The sequence below is a fragment of the Schistocerca americana genome, chromosome 1, assembly GCF_021461395.2.
Source record: "Schistocerca americana isolate TAMUIC-IGC-003095 chromosome 1, iqSchAmer2.1, whole genome shotgun sequence".
Classification (NCBI taxonomy): Eukaryota; Metazoa; Arthropoda; class Insecta; order Orthoptera; family Acrididae; genus Schistocerca; species Schistocerca americana.
In genome coordinates, this window is record NC_060119.1 from 1152736052 (window position 1) to 1152753566 (window position 17515).

At 38.9% G+C, this 17515-nt stretch overlaps 1 protein-coding gene across 2 annotated transcripts in view; it reads right to left on the minus strand.

Moving 5' to 3' along the window:
* Nucleotides 1-11209: 11209 nt before the first annotated feature.
* LOC124619476 (protein transport protein Sec24C) overlaps nucleotides 11210-17515 on the minus strand; it is a 119497-nt gene continuing 113191 nt past the window's right edge. For both annotated transcript variants that reach the window (XM_047145895.1, XM_047145888.1), the window contains exon 18: nucleotides 11210-12898. In XM_047145895.1, coding sequence (XP_047001851.1) covers nucleotides 12758-12898 — 141 coding nt within the window. In that variant the 3' untranslated portion in view covers nucleotides 11210-12757. The remainder of the gene's footprint in view (nucleotides 12899-17515) is intronic.

Sequence of the window (17515 nt, forward strand, 5' to 3'; positions counted from 1 at the left end):
ATACATTACTGAATGTTTGCTTCACAAACTTCAATGGGGAAGATTGGTGGCAGATAACTTGATGGCTAACTGTACTCAAGGCTCTTGATGTTCAATCTCTTGGTGTCAGACTTCCAACAAAATTAGAGCCATTCCTTTACACCGAAAATACAAAAAAAAAAGCCAGCTCCACATCCAATGCAATTCCTTTATAAAGCAGCTTCCAATTGCCTCTCTTAGCACTGTCTAATTGTGCTACGGCTAGCCACATACTGCATTCTATTCACACAAAGGAGCCACTCAGTTCAACCACCAAAACCACCTTCTACATCGCACCATTCCACTCCCGTTGCAGGGGGGACTTCCCTACAGATTTTACGTGTTACAAATACAAGTGCCCTAAGTATGAACCAACTTTCAATAAACATTTTCCTTTTTTGAACATACACATATTATAATAATTTATCATTTTAACATATCCTTTTGCTTTTTTTTCATATATACATTACAAAACTCTAATTTTCTTGCCACAAATCAAAGAGTTTAAATAACTTGGAATACACATTTCATAATTGCAGATACAGAGTTAGATAATATAAACCTACTTCTAATCGATATAAGTGTTGCACTAAGGCACTGCTAATACTTGCACAGTTGTGTTCCATGAATCTTGTTTTAAAATCCCCTGCTGTTTGACCTACATAAATATTGTCACAGGACCTGCATCTAAACTTTAGCCCACCTAAAGGCATTGGCAGTTTTGTAACACCAGGGGCAAAATATGGCATGGAAATGCTGGCTAACCTTGTCTTTAAGTGAAACTGTCTTTCTATTTTATTAAAAATCTTTTTACCAAACTCTCACTGTTTTTTCTGTAAAACTGTTAGCTAAGCCAACCTGTACTAGCTTGATGTCATGGCTGGCATGCAAGTGGGCTGGCATGTGAGCGGACTTAGATGGATCATTCTTCAAGTGATTATCATAACTGATGTGTAGGTTGTATACGTGGTACAGTACCAGGTGCTACAGCAGATGTCGCGGGCAGCTGTAGCGTGACCTGGACGGCGAAATGGGGGTTATAGTAGATCAGCATGGGATCAGCCGTTGAGATATGACTCTGCTGATGGGGAAGGAAGCTGCAATGTGCTTTGGTTGCCAGTAATGTCGACTGAGGTGTTGCCCTCAGGATGCAATGTATTCAGAGCATCTTATGGGACCCAGGCAAGCTTGAGGTGGGGGAAGTAGACTGTTGTGAGCTTGCTGTGAAGCAAGATAATAAATATCTGAGGCCTGTTTGGGAGTATCCAGTACAGGCCAGCGCATGGTGGCTGCAGGACTTTTTGGACCACGTCATCCTTCACCATGACGAATTCACTTGTAGACAGCTCTTTGTGTATGAATACTTTTGGGGTTGTACAGAGAGCCAGCGGTGGCAAATGGATGTTCTGAATCTGCTGATGGATGCGCTATTTGACTGCCAGTAGGTCTTGTTGATGGCCATAAGTAATAGGTTGCGAGAAGTCAGCTGGTAGAACTAGTGGTTCCCCATACACCACCTCCGCTAGAGAGACACACAAGTCTTCTTTACATGAAGAGTGAATGCTGAGGAGAATCCAGTTAGTACTTTGGTTCACAAACCAGCTTGGCACATTAGAGCCGCCTTCACGTCCTGTGCCACCTCTCTACGAAGCCATTGCTCTGCAGGCAATATGCTGTTGTCTGTGCATGGGTAACCCCACAGAGCCGGCACAATTGAATAAAACCTACTCGTACTGGTGGTACTGATCAATGGTCACCAGCTGGGTTGCACCAAAATGAGCGATCCATGTTTCCATGAAGGCACGCGCAACCAATTCAACAGTGATGTCATGTAGGGGAGTTGCTTCAACCCAACGAGACATACTATCAATGATCGAAAGTAGGTATCAGAATCCCTCAGAATCTGTAAGCCATCCAGTGATGTCCAACTGGACCTGATGAAAACTTGTTTTGGGAATCTGGAACAATCCAAGCTGCAGTTGGGTATGGCGGTTCATTTTTGAACACTGGCATGGAAGGCAACTACGTGCGCAGTGATTGCAGCCACAATTAATGTCGGGCCACACAAACCTGTCTCACTAATCGTACCAATCCTTTGATGCCCTGGTGACTACAGTCATGCAGTCTGCAAAACATTCCTTGGTGCATGGTGAGCAGAACTATGGGCTGTGTTCTGTCTTTAGACACATTGCAGAGCAATGTCGTATTAGTGCAGGGCAGAGTGTAATGTTCGATCTGCAGGTTTATAGTTATATTGTTGAGAAGATCTATCATGATGGAATCATTAGCTTGCTCGGCTGCCATGGGTTCATAATTGTACTGAAGGGATATTGCATAGATTAAGGACAGATAATTGGTGATGATGTTATGTGCATCGTGAATGTGACGCATCAGTAGTATAGTACACGATGAGGTCTAAGTGTTGGTGTATATAGTCACCTGACATCCTTCAATGTCTGACAGCCATGTACACTGCAAAAAGCTTGTAGTTGATGGCCAACCTTTTAGACTGAGAATATGAAAGATTCTTCGAGAAGAATTGTAACGGTTGAGGTATTCTGTCAGCAATCCAGTGAATTACTGCACCCACTGCAGAGTCATTAGCATTAGTGGTGAATCTGAAGTAAGCTTCCAGGTTGGGGGGAGAGGGGGGGGGGGGAGAGAGAGAGAGAGAGAGAGAGAGAGAGAGAGAGAGAGAGAGAGATATGGCTTGCACCAAGCTGTTCTTTCCTTTACAGATTGCCTCAGACATCTCCGCTGTCCAGTCGATTTTCCTCTATCCTGCTTGTCCTTGCCTGATTAGGTGCCTGTAAAGGGCGACTGATGTTCAGCAACATGTCTGCAATAAAAACTGAGATGCCCAAGGAAATAGCATAAGTTGTGGTAAGCTTCAGAAGAGGCAAGTTTTTAACCATGTCCATTCATTCAGTAGTTGGCTTAGTGGCAGATGCATTAAGTGTGCGGCCAAGAAATGTTACTTCCAACTTATGTAGCTATGACTTGGCATCATTGATGATAACACCACCCTGCTGCAGCGCAGCTAGAACTTGATCTAGGCGAAGAGTGTGCTCCTCTGAGGAACACAAGAAAACCAAAAGACCATCAAGACATGTGTAAAAAGATGGGAAGCAGTGGACGATGCTGTCAATTAACCGCTGCCGTGTTTTCACAGGATTCTTTAAGCCATAAGGCACAAGCCTGAATGGTGGTATGATGGCCATCTTTTGTACTTTGTCAGGATGCATTGGAATCTGTAGGTATGTGTGCTTATAGTTGATGATGCTAAATATTTGTGGACTTCCGAGCACATGCATAAAGTCTTAGAGATTGAGTACAGGATAGCTGTCATGGACTGTTCTAGAGTTAGGAACTCTTTAGTCATCGCAGCCTATCTTGGGAACAAGTTTGATTCATGACATCCAGGGGCCGTCAGACGGGCATACAATACCTGCTTGTAAAAAGTTTGTGAATGGCATTTTTAGCTGTTTATAAATCTGTGGGAAACAGGTGATGAGGTTTGTGGATGACAGGAGGATTATTTGTTGTCACAGTCCTCTGCATTGTACCATAGTGCAACGCAAACACATAAGCCAAAGTGCACATTGTGATCGTGGCCAATGCACTATTTACTACCACTGCAGGTAGTGGTGGTGTACTGACCTTGAGATGCGTGTTGCTGCCAGGTGGCAGCTGTGGTGGGCACTTTGCAGGGACTGGTGCGGATATAGTTGGTGATGAGGAGGGGCAGTACCTCATCTGTGGCGGTTGGTTTAAAGTGACTGTTGACATCCAGCATTTGCGCATGGTGCACCGAAATGCCTATGAAGACCAGATCATGGCTGCAAGGGGGACGCGTGTCACAGGATGGTATCTTTTATTGCAGTTGTGAAGTGATCTCACATGTATGTGTGCACGCTTTTGTGAGTTGGACTTTCGACATGTCAATGCAGTGATGGAGGTTGATTGCGCTTCTGTGAACCAGTCAATGTATTACTGCTGAATGGAGACAATGCTTTGAATTGTAGACACACACTAGTGGATTTTTTCTTTCATTGACTTGTGAGCAGAAACGCAGCTGGTGGAACGAGGTGTAGTGGATGTAGCCTTAAGAATTGTCCTTGAACCAGAGTCCAAGTAGTGTGGCGAATTAACACCGGATACACTACGTCGAGCGAAAGTTTGTAGTGGTGTAGGAAGTCCATGCCAATGCCAGGCTCACACGTCTGTGACATAAAATGTCAGACTCGTGCATTATCGTCCTTAGTTGTATTTACATTGGTGGTTTAACCATCCATAGTGCCCACAGTACCATGTCTAGCACGAACGCACGGTCGACATTTGCACAGAGACGTCACCTAGAGGTGTGATTGAGTGTTGTCGTGTAGCTGTCAATTGTAAATAGCCTCCTGTACTTCTTGTTCAGGAGTACATGAGAGGCACTGTAGGAACGTAAACTTCAGTGTGTTGTACTAGTTCATTTGAGGCAGTGACATTAGGATATCACTGATGACTTCAGCTTGACCTACTAGATGGCAGTGTAAACTGACATATCTAGCATTAGTGTTGAGCACTCCTGTTGCTGTAAAAATATTGTCAATCAAAATGGAACACAAGGTGGGGTTGGTGACATCAAAAGGTGGCAATCTGAGGTAAGTACTAGTCTTTAGACATGAAGTAAAGGCTGAACTTGCAGCATTGTCTGTTCAGGCAAGGTAGCTGCCAATTGTGGATGAAGCCTTGTGTGTTGTGCAAAATGGTAAACGACTGGACGTCTGCATTTCATGATGCGGAAGACCTAGAAGGCATGCAATTTGTGTCACATGTATGTTGCACTTGGTTTCAAATGGGAGCATTGCCCACAAAATCACCATTCTCCATATCTAAAAGCAGAGCTATAGTGAGAGGCAACATGGCTGGGGAATGTTTGAGACACTTGAATAGTTGTAGCAGGATGGTACATGAATGTTCATGTTGCTCACATGACACAGAAGGTGCAGATGATGCAAAAAAGTTCCTAAAAAACCCTCGGATCATTGTACACCAGTGACACTATTAATGATGGAGTTGTACTTGTGAGATGAGAATGGATTCGTAAGTGCTAGGCATTGTTGATGTACCGAAAATTTGATGATGATGGTAGGGATGAGACTTGAGTCATCAGTGCACCCAGTTTTCAACATTGTTTGTGCATATTTAGAACACTTCACACACTGCACTGCAATCCTTTCATCACTGCAGTCTAGATGCAGTATGCTGAATGGAGTGGTGTGTGGCAGCCACGTTGTCACAACAAAAAATGGTGAAACTTTGATGAACTGCGTGAACCATGACCTATGTGGGGTCCACCAAAGTAGGTATATCATAGTATTGGTCTGTATTTATGACTAGCATGAATAACAAATGCAGCAGATATATCTACATAAACTTTATTAGCCAAAATAAATATAAGCAACTGCCTCTGACCAAGACTCAGTTCACAACTCTCTCTCTGCACAGTCCAAAAACCGTTCTCTTCTCATGGCGGATGGTCTCTGGAAACTGCTTCAAGATCGATATGCCCACACATCTAATAATTTCAACAGTTTCTTTTATTGGGACATTACTGTAGAGGTTTTTTTGTACACCCAAGGGAGCTAATGTAACATTATTTGATGTATGTATATCCTTGATTGCACCTGCAAGCTCAGAACTGTTTTTAACCCCAAAATAAGTACTGAAAATGTTAAGTATTTTAATTTTTATAAGTTTATAGCATGGCAATGATATAGTGTTCACAATCGGACAAAACTGATTTCCACCTTTATGAATCTTAAGTTCTAAACTGCGGAAGTTTAGCATTCATAATTTTAAGAGATTTCTTTTCATAATCATTAAAAAGAAATTGGGTGCTGCTTATCTTTTTATGCAGTTCAGTCCAGAGAATTCTTCTGTCTTCCTAAATAGTCATCTTCATATATAAGTACTGTCATACTCCCCCCGTCTACTCGAATGGCCATTGCCATCTCTTGCTCTTACTGTGTATTGAGATTTTTTAAAATTCAGCTCATGATGCACAACATTACAGGAGCTATTTTTAACTGATAAAGCTTTATTGACCTTTGCAGTGTGCCCGTAATTTCTAATTTCGTCATCTCAGCTCCTTTGCATGCCATGTTAGTTTCATGTATTACACATTTAATATTTTCTTCACTAACATTTGCAATTATATTATGTTGTAAACCCTTGTTTAGCAAAGTATTTTCATAATTACTCAGTACAACACTTGTTACGTTCACTACCCTGTCACTGAAGCAACGTTGCCCAATACCTACCTTACTTCTTGCAACATTTATGTTTCGTGGTTTGATCAATTTACTCAACTTTTTGTCATGCTTCTTTTCAATTTTCTCATCATTATTCCAAACCCTATTAGCAATCTATTGCCACACTGTGACACAGTGCAGTACTCAGAAAACTGATGTCTGGTTATGGATAGATAAAATTTGGTTTACATGACCTGCAGTTATTGAAGAAACCTGCCTGTTAGTGTGGGATAAGTTTCATTCTCACAGGACAGAAGATATTAAAAATAGACTGAATGAATTGAAGACTCAGGGCTAACTAGTTTACTTCAACCATCATATAGTGGAGATGCCGAGTCCCAGAGATGCCGAGTTATATTCCATCCTTGATTTTCCATTGCTTGATTTAGTTTACTTCAACCATTAGATTCATTTATCAACAGACTATCTAAGGGGATTATGAAGGAGGAGTGGAACAGATCGATGCAATTCACAGATTTTGAAACTACACTGTCAGCAAGGAAGAAGAAACCGAGCATTTCTCCAGTTTGCGAATGGGTAAAGCGTCAAGATACTGTATACAAACTGAAACTGTGATTAAATCTTTTAAGAAGTGCAGTATCAGTAATGCACTGGACAGTTAAGAGGATAATTTACTTATGAGGATTCAGATTCTGACATGACAACTTCAAGTATTTTTTCCTTCAGCTCCAAGGATGAATTTTACAAATTTGAGGGTGCAAATTAAAAGGTGAGCATTGTTTCACACTTACATTGCCTAGATATTTGATGTATATACACATTTGCATAAAAAGTCAAAGTAGGAGGGTCCTTTATGCCAGCATGTCTTATATGCCAGCAAGTAAGGTAACCTTTTTACTTTATTTTTTACCTTCCACTACTTAAATATGTTTCAGTTTACCTATATGTTGGCAGGATATATAAACTACTTTAATTTTGTATAAATATCCATTCCTATTGTTACTTAATTGTGTTCTAAAGTAATTATTTACCATCCTGTATTGGCAGGCAACAGCATCACCACTTTCACGCCATCTAGGGTAAGCAGGGTTACCTATACCGTGCTGTGCTAGGGCCACCATGCTCATTCATCTGCTAGCTGTCTACTTGTCACATCAGTTCTTCTTTCTTTATATGAATATAGTGACTTCATAGTTTAGAAGTCAAAAGACTTCTTTGTCACAGTATTGTAATTATATTGTACTGGAGTACACACTTCTGTCAAAAAGACTTCAAGAATTTTGATTTTAAGACCTTTGTGCCTGTATTAATACATCCTGTATGCATTCACATTTGTAATATAAAAATTTGTTGTTAATATGTGGGTCATCTTATGATGGGCCATGGCCAAAACACATTATCAAGCTTTTTTTGGAATCATTTTAAAAAAAATCGCCTCTCACAACTTTCAGTCGTACTTACAATACTTTGTGTAATGGATAGTTGCTTTTGTATCTCAGCTTAGTGGATGATGGTAGCACATTACCAATGTTTACCTTTTGTTCACTGGACTGTGGTGGACATGGTATTACCAGTACCAGATGTTTTCATATTGGCAGTCCAGTGCAGTCGTGTAAGCAGGACTGCTGCTGTTGGCACATTTTCTTTTCGATTGGGCATTTAGACTGCACCACCCCTACTACGGTTTCAGTTAATGACAAATGTCATAGGTGTTTCTGACCGACTGTCAGTTACAATGCTAGATTTGGCCACGGCACATAGTAGAAAAATTTCAAACAGATAAAGTTCTGTTTGAAACTACAGGTTTGTCATCAGTTACCAACTTATCACTATAAGAGCTTACATTGTACCCCATGATATCACCTCATACTTTATGTCTCTCACGATGTCAACTGAATATCCCCTACAAGTCAAGTCATTTTTGATAATGCTAAACTAGAAACAAAGTACATATTGGTGTGTGTGTGTGTGTGTGTGTGTGTGTGTGTGTGTGTGTGTGTGTGTGTGTGGGCGCGCGCGCTTCTCATCAACTAAAGATTTCTTATACTTTGTATGTGGTGCATTTACAAGATGTGATACCACTGTGTGTTGTGAAGCCATCGTATAACTGTATCATGAATTAATACAGAGATTAAGAAATGTGTGATTATTTTTTTATTTATTTTACTGTAGCAGCAGAAGCAGCAGCAGCATTGCTGACTGATTTATACGTAACAAAATAGTACAATCTTTGGTAGGTTAGGGGGTGTTGATTTCAGGTAAGTAACTGAGCTTTGCGAGAGGGTTATGCACCAGCATGAGATGAATGAATGAATAAATGAATGAATGGAAGTCTTATATGTTTGACACTGCGTGTTTGCTGCTTGCTTATTAAGTCTGACTGTGCTTAATGGTAAAATAATTTTAAGAAACTGACAACAATGTGACAATGTGTTCCCAAAACATAGTGTGGTAAAAAAATAAATCACGCATTTTCAACAGCAGAAAAAAATCATTAGCTATTGTCTCAACAGCCTTCCCACATTTGTTGATGTAGGAGATTAAATATATTGAGCCATATCATTTATGCAAATGAAACAGCAGTTTCCCACAACTCTTGAATTAAATCATGAAATAATCGGGAACACACACACACACACACACACACACACACACACACACACACACACACACACACACACACACACGGGGGGAGTGGGGTAGAATAATATCATCTAATGAATCTCAGTTGTCGTTTAATGTTGTTATCAAAAATCTTGAAAAGTAGTTGGCTGGTTTACTTCAAACTTTTACTCGATACTCTAAATGAACATTCGGATGGACGTAGGCTACGTATTTTTAATGCCTATAATATGTAGATATTTATGTGGTATAAAAAGGCGGAAAAACAATGAAAAATAATAATAATGACAATATTATGGAAAGGATAGATTGCTACTCACCATATAGAGAGGAGTCACAGACAGGTACAACAAAAAGACTGCTATATATTTAAGGGTTTTTGAAGGGAGATGCGGGAAAATGCCATGCACATTCATGCAAACACAACTAACACACGCAACTGTCTCCGGGCACTGAATCTTGCCTCAGTGGCCTGAGACAGTGGGGGTGGGGGTGGGGGGAGGGAGGGAGAGAGAGAGAGGGAGAGGGAGAGGGAGAGAGAGAGAGAGAGAGAGAGAGAGAGAGAGTGTTTGTGTGTGTGTGTGTGTGTGTGTGTGTGTGTGTGTGTGTGTGTGTGTGTGTGTGTGTGTGTGTGTGCTTTAGAAGGAGGCCTTTTGGCCGAAAGCGTAAATGTACAGCAGTCTTTTTGTCATGCTTGTTTGCGACTCAGTATCCCTTCTATATGGTAAATAGGAATCTATTTTTTTCATAGTATTGTCATATAAAGGGGAAAAGCTATTATCAAAACTCTATAAAGTTCTTGAGTAATTTACTTCAAATTTTATTTTTAAAACAACAGTGTGCAGGGTTTCTATTAAAACTGACTGCGATAAAGAAAATGCTGAGCTGTGGCGCGCTTTGAAAATGTGCAGTTTGGATTTCTTTCTCACAGTCAGTTTCAACTACACCAGGAAGGTATGTGAAACATTAGACAAATATTTCTCCCAATATATGTTTTCCAACAAAAATTTTACACACAATAATGTGGTGTTTTGTTTCCTTCCTGATCGTTTTGTCTTACTGAAAACTGGGAGGTTTTATTCATGCCTTATCGGCTTCTAATTAGAATACTACTACAGAATCTTAATTGTCCGAAACACTGTAATCCTACCTGTTCACAGTTCAGAAGTGTGTGAAATACCATCATTGGAGCTACTATCCTCACAGAGTCAGCAGCTACAGATGTGCCTCTTGTACCAATGAGTCCAGTTGATTTACCCATTCATTTTACCCAACTTCAATTCCCAATCAATTTTTTGTTTGCAATGATGATAAATAAGGCTCGAGGTCACAAAGAGGGGTAAGGGGAGGAGGAGGATGAGGACGAGGGGGGGGGGGGGGGGGAGGCTGGGTGGAGGAAATGTATACAAAGAGGAGGGAGGAAGTGATGAACAGCATATGTTGAGGGGAGGAGGTGGTGATGGACAAAGAGGCGGGGGGGGGGGGGGGGGGGGAGTGTTTAGGGTGTACATTCAATTCCCATACATATTTATTAATTGCAATGCATTCCTAGGTTCACTAGTATGCAAAAGGTAGTAGTCTTTTTTCTTTAACTGCTTGACTGCAATTTCCTTTTAATTTACTTTGCGTCATAGGTAATGTGTCTGACCGTGTATAATAGTTCATATTATGAAACACCTTAAAAATACAACTTGCGTTATTTTGTAATATGTAAATTTGTGTTGACTGTAAACATGTTAGTAGCTACCTCAGAACAAAATTTCTGAAATACCAACTGCATCTATTACAGATGGACAACTACCCTCAAACACATTTGGAAATAGCATGTTACAAAGTTCCTGAAGATGCACCACATTGTCAAAAAATTGCACTCATGAGAAAGTATGACCCTGCTGCACATCCAGATAGATCAGACAATCACAAAGTCATTCCACTGACTAAGAATTGTCATCAGCTACTAAACTCAAATAAGTTTTCTGAGTTACATTAACATTGCCACTGAATTCCTAACCAGCAGACTTTTTTGCAGTTGACTTTTTGCGAGCCAGAACCCTTGAGTTTGCATACGGTTCAGTCCTTGTTAATTCCTCAGGAGATGAGTAGTCAAGGTACTCTGCCTTGGTGTGTTGCCAATATATGGAGGCTGCATGTTACAGAAGTGACATGGGAAACTTTTTTGAAGTGTCATTGGGTATTGGTATTATTGACGTATTGTCTACAGATTGCTGCATGTTAGTTACTAATAAAATGCTAATCCCATATAATGTCCAACTCGAAGGATTCTGAAATAATAAAGCAAAAGAAAATTTGCATCTCTCAAACTTGTCTGTTTTAATTCAAATTTACAACAGATACCCAAAGACAAACAATTTTACAAATTCCATCACATAAGTAGTGACACAAGATTTTCCTCTCATACAATGTTTTACACACACACACACACACACACACACACACACACACACACACACACACAAACCTGTGGCATTTAACGGAATTTGTGTTAAAATATAATAATCTGTACAACATGTATTTACTGTTTTGATTCAATAACATAACCTGCCTTCAATGGATACTGATTGGATGGATTGTTCTGTAATATGTGGAATGAATATGCAGGGTAATATTTCCTCTTTTTAACTGCTGAATGCTAAGCGTCAGCACTGATGTACAATATAACATTTGCACAGACATTTTAACTGTAGGTACCAGGATATGCTGCAAGTATTATTCGACACAATCAACCTGGACATGCTGTAATATCCGCAACAGTCTATTAGTTTATAATACAAGGATACACACATTTAACACAAATATACAACAGGGACTGATATAACCACAATTTGACACACATTGAAACAATTTCTTATTCGCCACCTGGGACACAACATGCCTGACATTTGAAGATTTCTATATAAAGGTATTTTATGAGAGAGAAAAAGAAAATAAGCATAATTACAGCAATGGTTCAGGATTTTAAGGATGACGAAAATGAGATTAATGTTTTTTTCTGCTGAGGGCAATACACAATACTGTTTTAGTCAATCGGTATTACTCAGAGGGGACACAAAACTAAGGGGGCACTCTGGTAAATAATGTGGGTAGGAGTAGTTTTAAGTTTGTATAGAAATAAAAATGTGAAAAATTTAAATACTGCTACCAAAGTTCACTTTCATAAAAAAATATATTTGCTTAACACAACAGAAATATCTATAAATAATTTAAGAATCCTGCAAAATTATACACAAACAGCAACAAAATATAGTGATAGTGCTGCACTGCAGGAGCAGAAAAGGGAATAAAAATAACTATTTCTATTTCCCTGATGTAATTTTCCATGATGATTTGTTAAGAAACTTTGAGACTAAGAATAAATGAAAAATGGTTATATGTAATATAAGTGTCACAGGTCACACTTCCATCACTGTTCTCATATCCCTCACATGCAAAAAAAAAGGGAGGATGTTCAATCCAAACACTCAGTTCATCACACGTATGTTGCTGTTACACCACATTCACAAACAAATATACTTCTGTTCTTAAGATAGATGCTTTGTGACTTCCCCTCAATAAGAATTCTACATCTTAATTAACGTGCCAGGAAATTTTTCCCCTAGTTTCTTGCTACATATGCTGCTGATTTTTCAATACAGAAAACAACAGCAGTTAGCCACATGTTAATTTATCTTGATACATCAATATACATGGAAATTCTGTAATGTGATACACATCATGGCCCAATTTAAATGCTGCAGTGATGAGACGGGACACAAAGATAATCTCGCCAAATGGCAGTAGCACCACGGGGCATGTGTGTGTCATCCTATGAGGATAGACAAACACACTGCCTGCACCTAGCTAAGCAAGTTGCGTATCTCACGATGCATGTGACAAAGGAAGTCAACATATGATGCAGAACCGTCAAGTCCACGATCCTCCACAAGGAAGTGCTTGAATACCATCTCCAGTTTGTCACGTTGTCGCACTAATGTCAGCTGCAAAAATACAAAATAGCATACATAAGGAAGTTGGATGGCACAACTTAAAGACTGTGAAACAAAATATATAAAAGAATCAAATAGACATGGACATAAAAATTTGTATCTAGACTTTTTTAAACGTAGGTATCATAAAATACACACAACAACAAATAACTAACTGTGGAAGGGAAAACACAGTGCATGCTATTTATAAAAAGGTGTGGTTTAATTTCTAACTATAGCAAAATGAATTAGAACAAGCACTACAACATTTAAGTACAAGGGTTGAAACAAATGTAAAGAGAAAGCATTCTGAACTTCTTTACTAACTGATGTAAATAATTCAAACTGCACATGTAATTTTGAGACTAGTCCACCACAGGTATTTCAGAGTCTACAGTGTTCTTCTTGTCCATACCTAATGTATTCCAAGCACAGGCAGAAAGTTGTCATGCTCTTGAAGGAAAGGGAACAAGGGAAATGCAACCCTTAGAAGGCTAGAGAAAAGTGCACAGAGATTGGATGGCTGAAAACTGCGTTGATGAGTTCATTCATGTGGACAAATGTGTTAAAATCTGAGCTTAAGGCACAACTGAACTGGGGTCACAAAGACACGCAGAGGATGATGGAAATCTTTTGGTACTGGAGAGTAAGTGCAAAATGGTTGTCTCAGCAGCGGAAATCCATTTAGAGACAGATTGGTGTAAGTCTGTTCTCATCTCCTTTAAGCATTCAAAGCCAATAATGATACTTTTCCTGAGCTGCTGATGAGAGATGGAACAATACATTACTTATGGTTCAGAATTGGGAGATAAGTCGATGGAGTTACATTGTGATCTACCTTATATTTAAAGAATGAGTCCTTCATTCAGTAGCGAAATGCATACTACTCTTGAAACGTTCGGACAGATAAAAACTGTGAATCAGAACAGGACTTTACCCCAGAACCATGCCTTTTGTGGGTTACGCTCTTTTTGACTGACCATCCAAGCACAATTTAAGACTCATGCTAAGAACTTGATTCTTGCTGGTACCTATCTCTTAATCTTATATCTTCAAAGAAGCTAAGTCAATAAAAGTGTTCGCTACAAAAACAGGGTTCAGTTTTGTCTCCCTATACGGTGCATAGTTTTAGTCTGTCAGGAAGACGGCCCAAGATTATTTGGCAAGTATACAAGAAACAATAAATAATATACAAGTATACCTGCAAAAGTACGCTTTTTGCAGATACGCTTATCTTTTTTACCTTGTGCTTATTGTTACCTAACAAGGAGAGGTCCCCAAGGGTGGGATTGACTTTTTGAAACCATCTACATGGTGATGGAGGTTAGGGTCCTAGGTATCAAAGTATCAAGCCATTCATGTAAGTAGGCCCTTGTTTGAGTGTAGTTATTGAAAAAAATTTCAGGATTTTGGATCATGCTCGACAGCCTTAATTAAAATAGGACCATGCAGAGTGGTGGTGTAGCGCAGTTAATGGTTAAGATATGTTCCTGATGTGCAGAAGATCCTTGGTTTGAATCATACAAGGAGCTACATTTTTTATTTTTCGAAATAACTTTGATCATTCTTTTTATTCCATTTTTTAAGATTTTCTAATTTTTCATGTGCTCTCATTTCTTGATCCTATCATTCTTTTTTCATTAGGAGTCTCTATCCAAGTCATTTTAATCAATTTTATTTCTCTCCCATAACATTCAAACATTTGAAAATACTAATCTATCACTTAAAAACATAAGATAGTCTACACTGCTGGAAAAAATGCAAAACCCTCAAGGACCGCGTTCAGCGACACCAGGGCCAATATGTGCATACTGTGGAGTTGAAATGCTACTGAATCATTCGTCTTGGTCACTGTCGACCAGGAGGGCTGTCTATGCACCCTGTTTTGACTCTGTAGATAGTAGCTGTGCTGAGTGCATTGCTCACCCATGATCGTGTTGTATACATATGTTTAAGGAGTTGAGCATTCTGACTACTGCTTCACAGTATACTTATTCTCTCATGGCATTTCTTGTAAATAATCCACTACAGTTCAAGAAGAACAATGATGTATACAATTAAAATACAGAAGGAAAAATGACAGTCATTACTCCACAATAAGGTTATCTGACAGACAGCAAAGCAAAATTTGAATGTAACTGTATGCACAAATTAATTCACGATGTGAATGTAAAATGACTCATTCCAGAACATTATGATCTATCGTGCAAACTGATTCATGGAACATGTGACTACCTAACTAACTGATTAAAGTCATTTTGATAAAGAGTTAAAAATGAAAATTTTCGTAGCACATGATGAGATTCGAACAACATTCTGCATGCCAGTGAATTACCTTAACCGCTATGCTATGGCTCCACTCTTGGTAACACCTTTAATTTTAAGGCTTTAGAGCAAGTGAAATTGAGAAACATTTTTTCATCAATCATTCACAAATGATGGCACACTTTGGCGAATAGCTCAAAGATGTGATACCTGGGACCCTAAACTACATCACCGTATAGATGGCTTCAAAAATTCAGTCCCACCCCTAGGGACCTCTCCTTGTAAGTACAATATTGCAGGGCCTATGTTATTCTGATTATGATGCAAAGTTCCTTTATGCGTGCATGCTTGTCCAAACGAAAAGGCACTGCAGCGACTACAGCTGTTATGAAATATGTTAAATGTATTTGCAATTGCGAATAATGACAACCATCAGTTGTAGAATGGAATGTTGACATTGAAAATTTGTGCTGGCCCAGGACCCAAACCTGGATTTCCCGCTTATAACGAGTGGTCAGCTTACCATTTGGCTCTCCATGCATGACTCGTGGCCAAGCCCAAACTTCCACATGTCATCAACCATAGACCTGGATTCATACATCCGTTATGTATATTCTCGTACAGGTCAGACATTGCACTTAAAGTCACCTGCCCGGTATTGGCAAAGAAATATCTCTCTGTCGATACTGGGCAAGTGACTTTCAAGTGCAGTGTGTGACCTATATGGGAATATACATAATGGCTGTACGAGTCCAGGTCATAGACGCATGGTTAATACGAATGAAATCAGTGTTGCTATCATAAAATAATGTCAAACAAATACACTGACATAAAACGTGGCACACATTGTATGTCAACCTGCCCTCACCACTGACAACCTTCCACCACACACTGGCCCTTGGCACCAACTGTCATATGTAGACTGAGGTACCATCTTAACATAGTGGCTTGTGATGTCATTCTTAAGGGTATTGAATGAGACATGTAATAATGGCAGCATAAATTAAAAGTCTATTTATGTTTTTATATTGTTACTATGAGCTGCAGGTCACTTTACAGTGTAACTCAGTGCACAATAAAAGAAACAGGATACCCTCGCATAAACCTTGTACTGTATTCATGCAAATCATGTTGATAAATTGCTTGAACCGAGATGAAATAAGGGTAAAAGTGTCCCCCCCAAACTTTGTTTAATTTCTGTGTTACTGCTATGTTTATGAAATGATTAAATTTCATCTGGAGAGTATACATCCCGAATCGGATTTTGATAAAGGAAAATGTTTGAAAAGTAATCAATATTTTCTTACTGATGTTTTAATTGATTCATAGTCATTAAAGTGTGCTCATAATAAGAAACTAGGTTGCCTGTCTGAATCAAGATATTTTGACCTCTTACTTTAATTACGATTGCTAAACTGTTTCAAAAGTGATTCTAAGAAATATCAAATACGAGTGGCTCAGAGCTTCAGAAGCTATTCCCCTATGAAGCTTACCATCTCACTGTGAATAAAAGATAGTACTCACTGGATAAATGTTGCTGATGTTTGGCTCAATTTCTAAGTAAGTAAGTAAGTAAAAAAATAAATAAATAAATAAATAAAGAATAATATCATAGTAACTTGTAAGTATACGTCAAATTATTGTTATATAAGGAGACAGCCATTTCAAGCAATTTTATATTTTGGTCTGAAGGGTAACTTAAGATATGTAACAATCTATTTTCAATATCTGAATATTTAGGTTACAGCAATAGAGAAACATCCATTGGAACAAAATGATTCAATGCTTGCTATACACCTTTGAAAGAGTAATGAAATCAAAACACAATGCTCTGTTCCAGTACACAAGAAGTTTAACAACTAACTAGTCAGCACACAGTCTTAGTGACTTTTCAAAATAGTCAGGGATGCCAGTCTCCTACATTTTCTGGAACACGGTCACATCGTAAATAAGGAGGGTGAGACATTCAGACACAGCAAGAGAGAACTCACAACACTGCACACTTTCAAAACAGCTCTTATTAAGTCTGGCACTTTTTACACAGCCTGTGATACAATTCTGTTGAATTCTTCACTCTTTATCAACCTAAGATCGAATGCAAACATTATGTCAACAGTCAGTTGACTGCTTCAGATTTTTGATGTGGCATAACAGCATAAAACTATTTGAAATTACAGTAATTGGCCTTGTGAGAAATACATTCCATGAGATAATTCCACCAAGCCTGATATGAGACCACTCTACTTATATTTTGATATCTTGTAAAAAAGCCTTCTCCAGGTAGGAGATCGAAATACTTTGATGCAGGTAATTTGTTTCACCTAAAAGATTGTATTCGAACTAATATTTATTAATTAAAAGTAT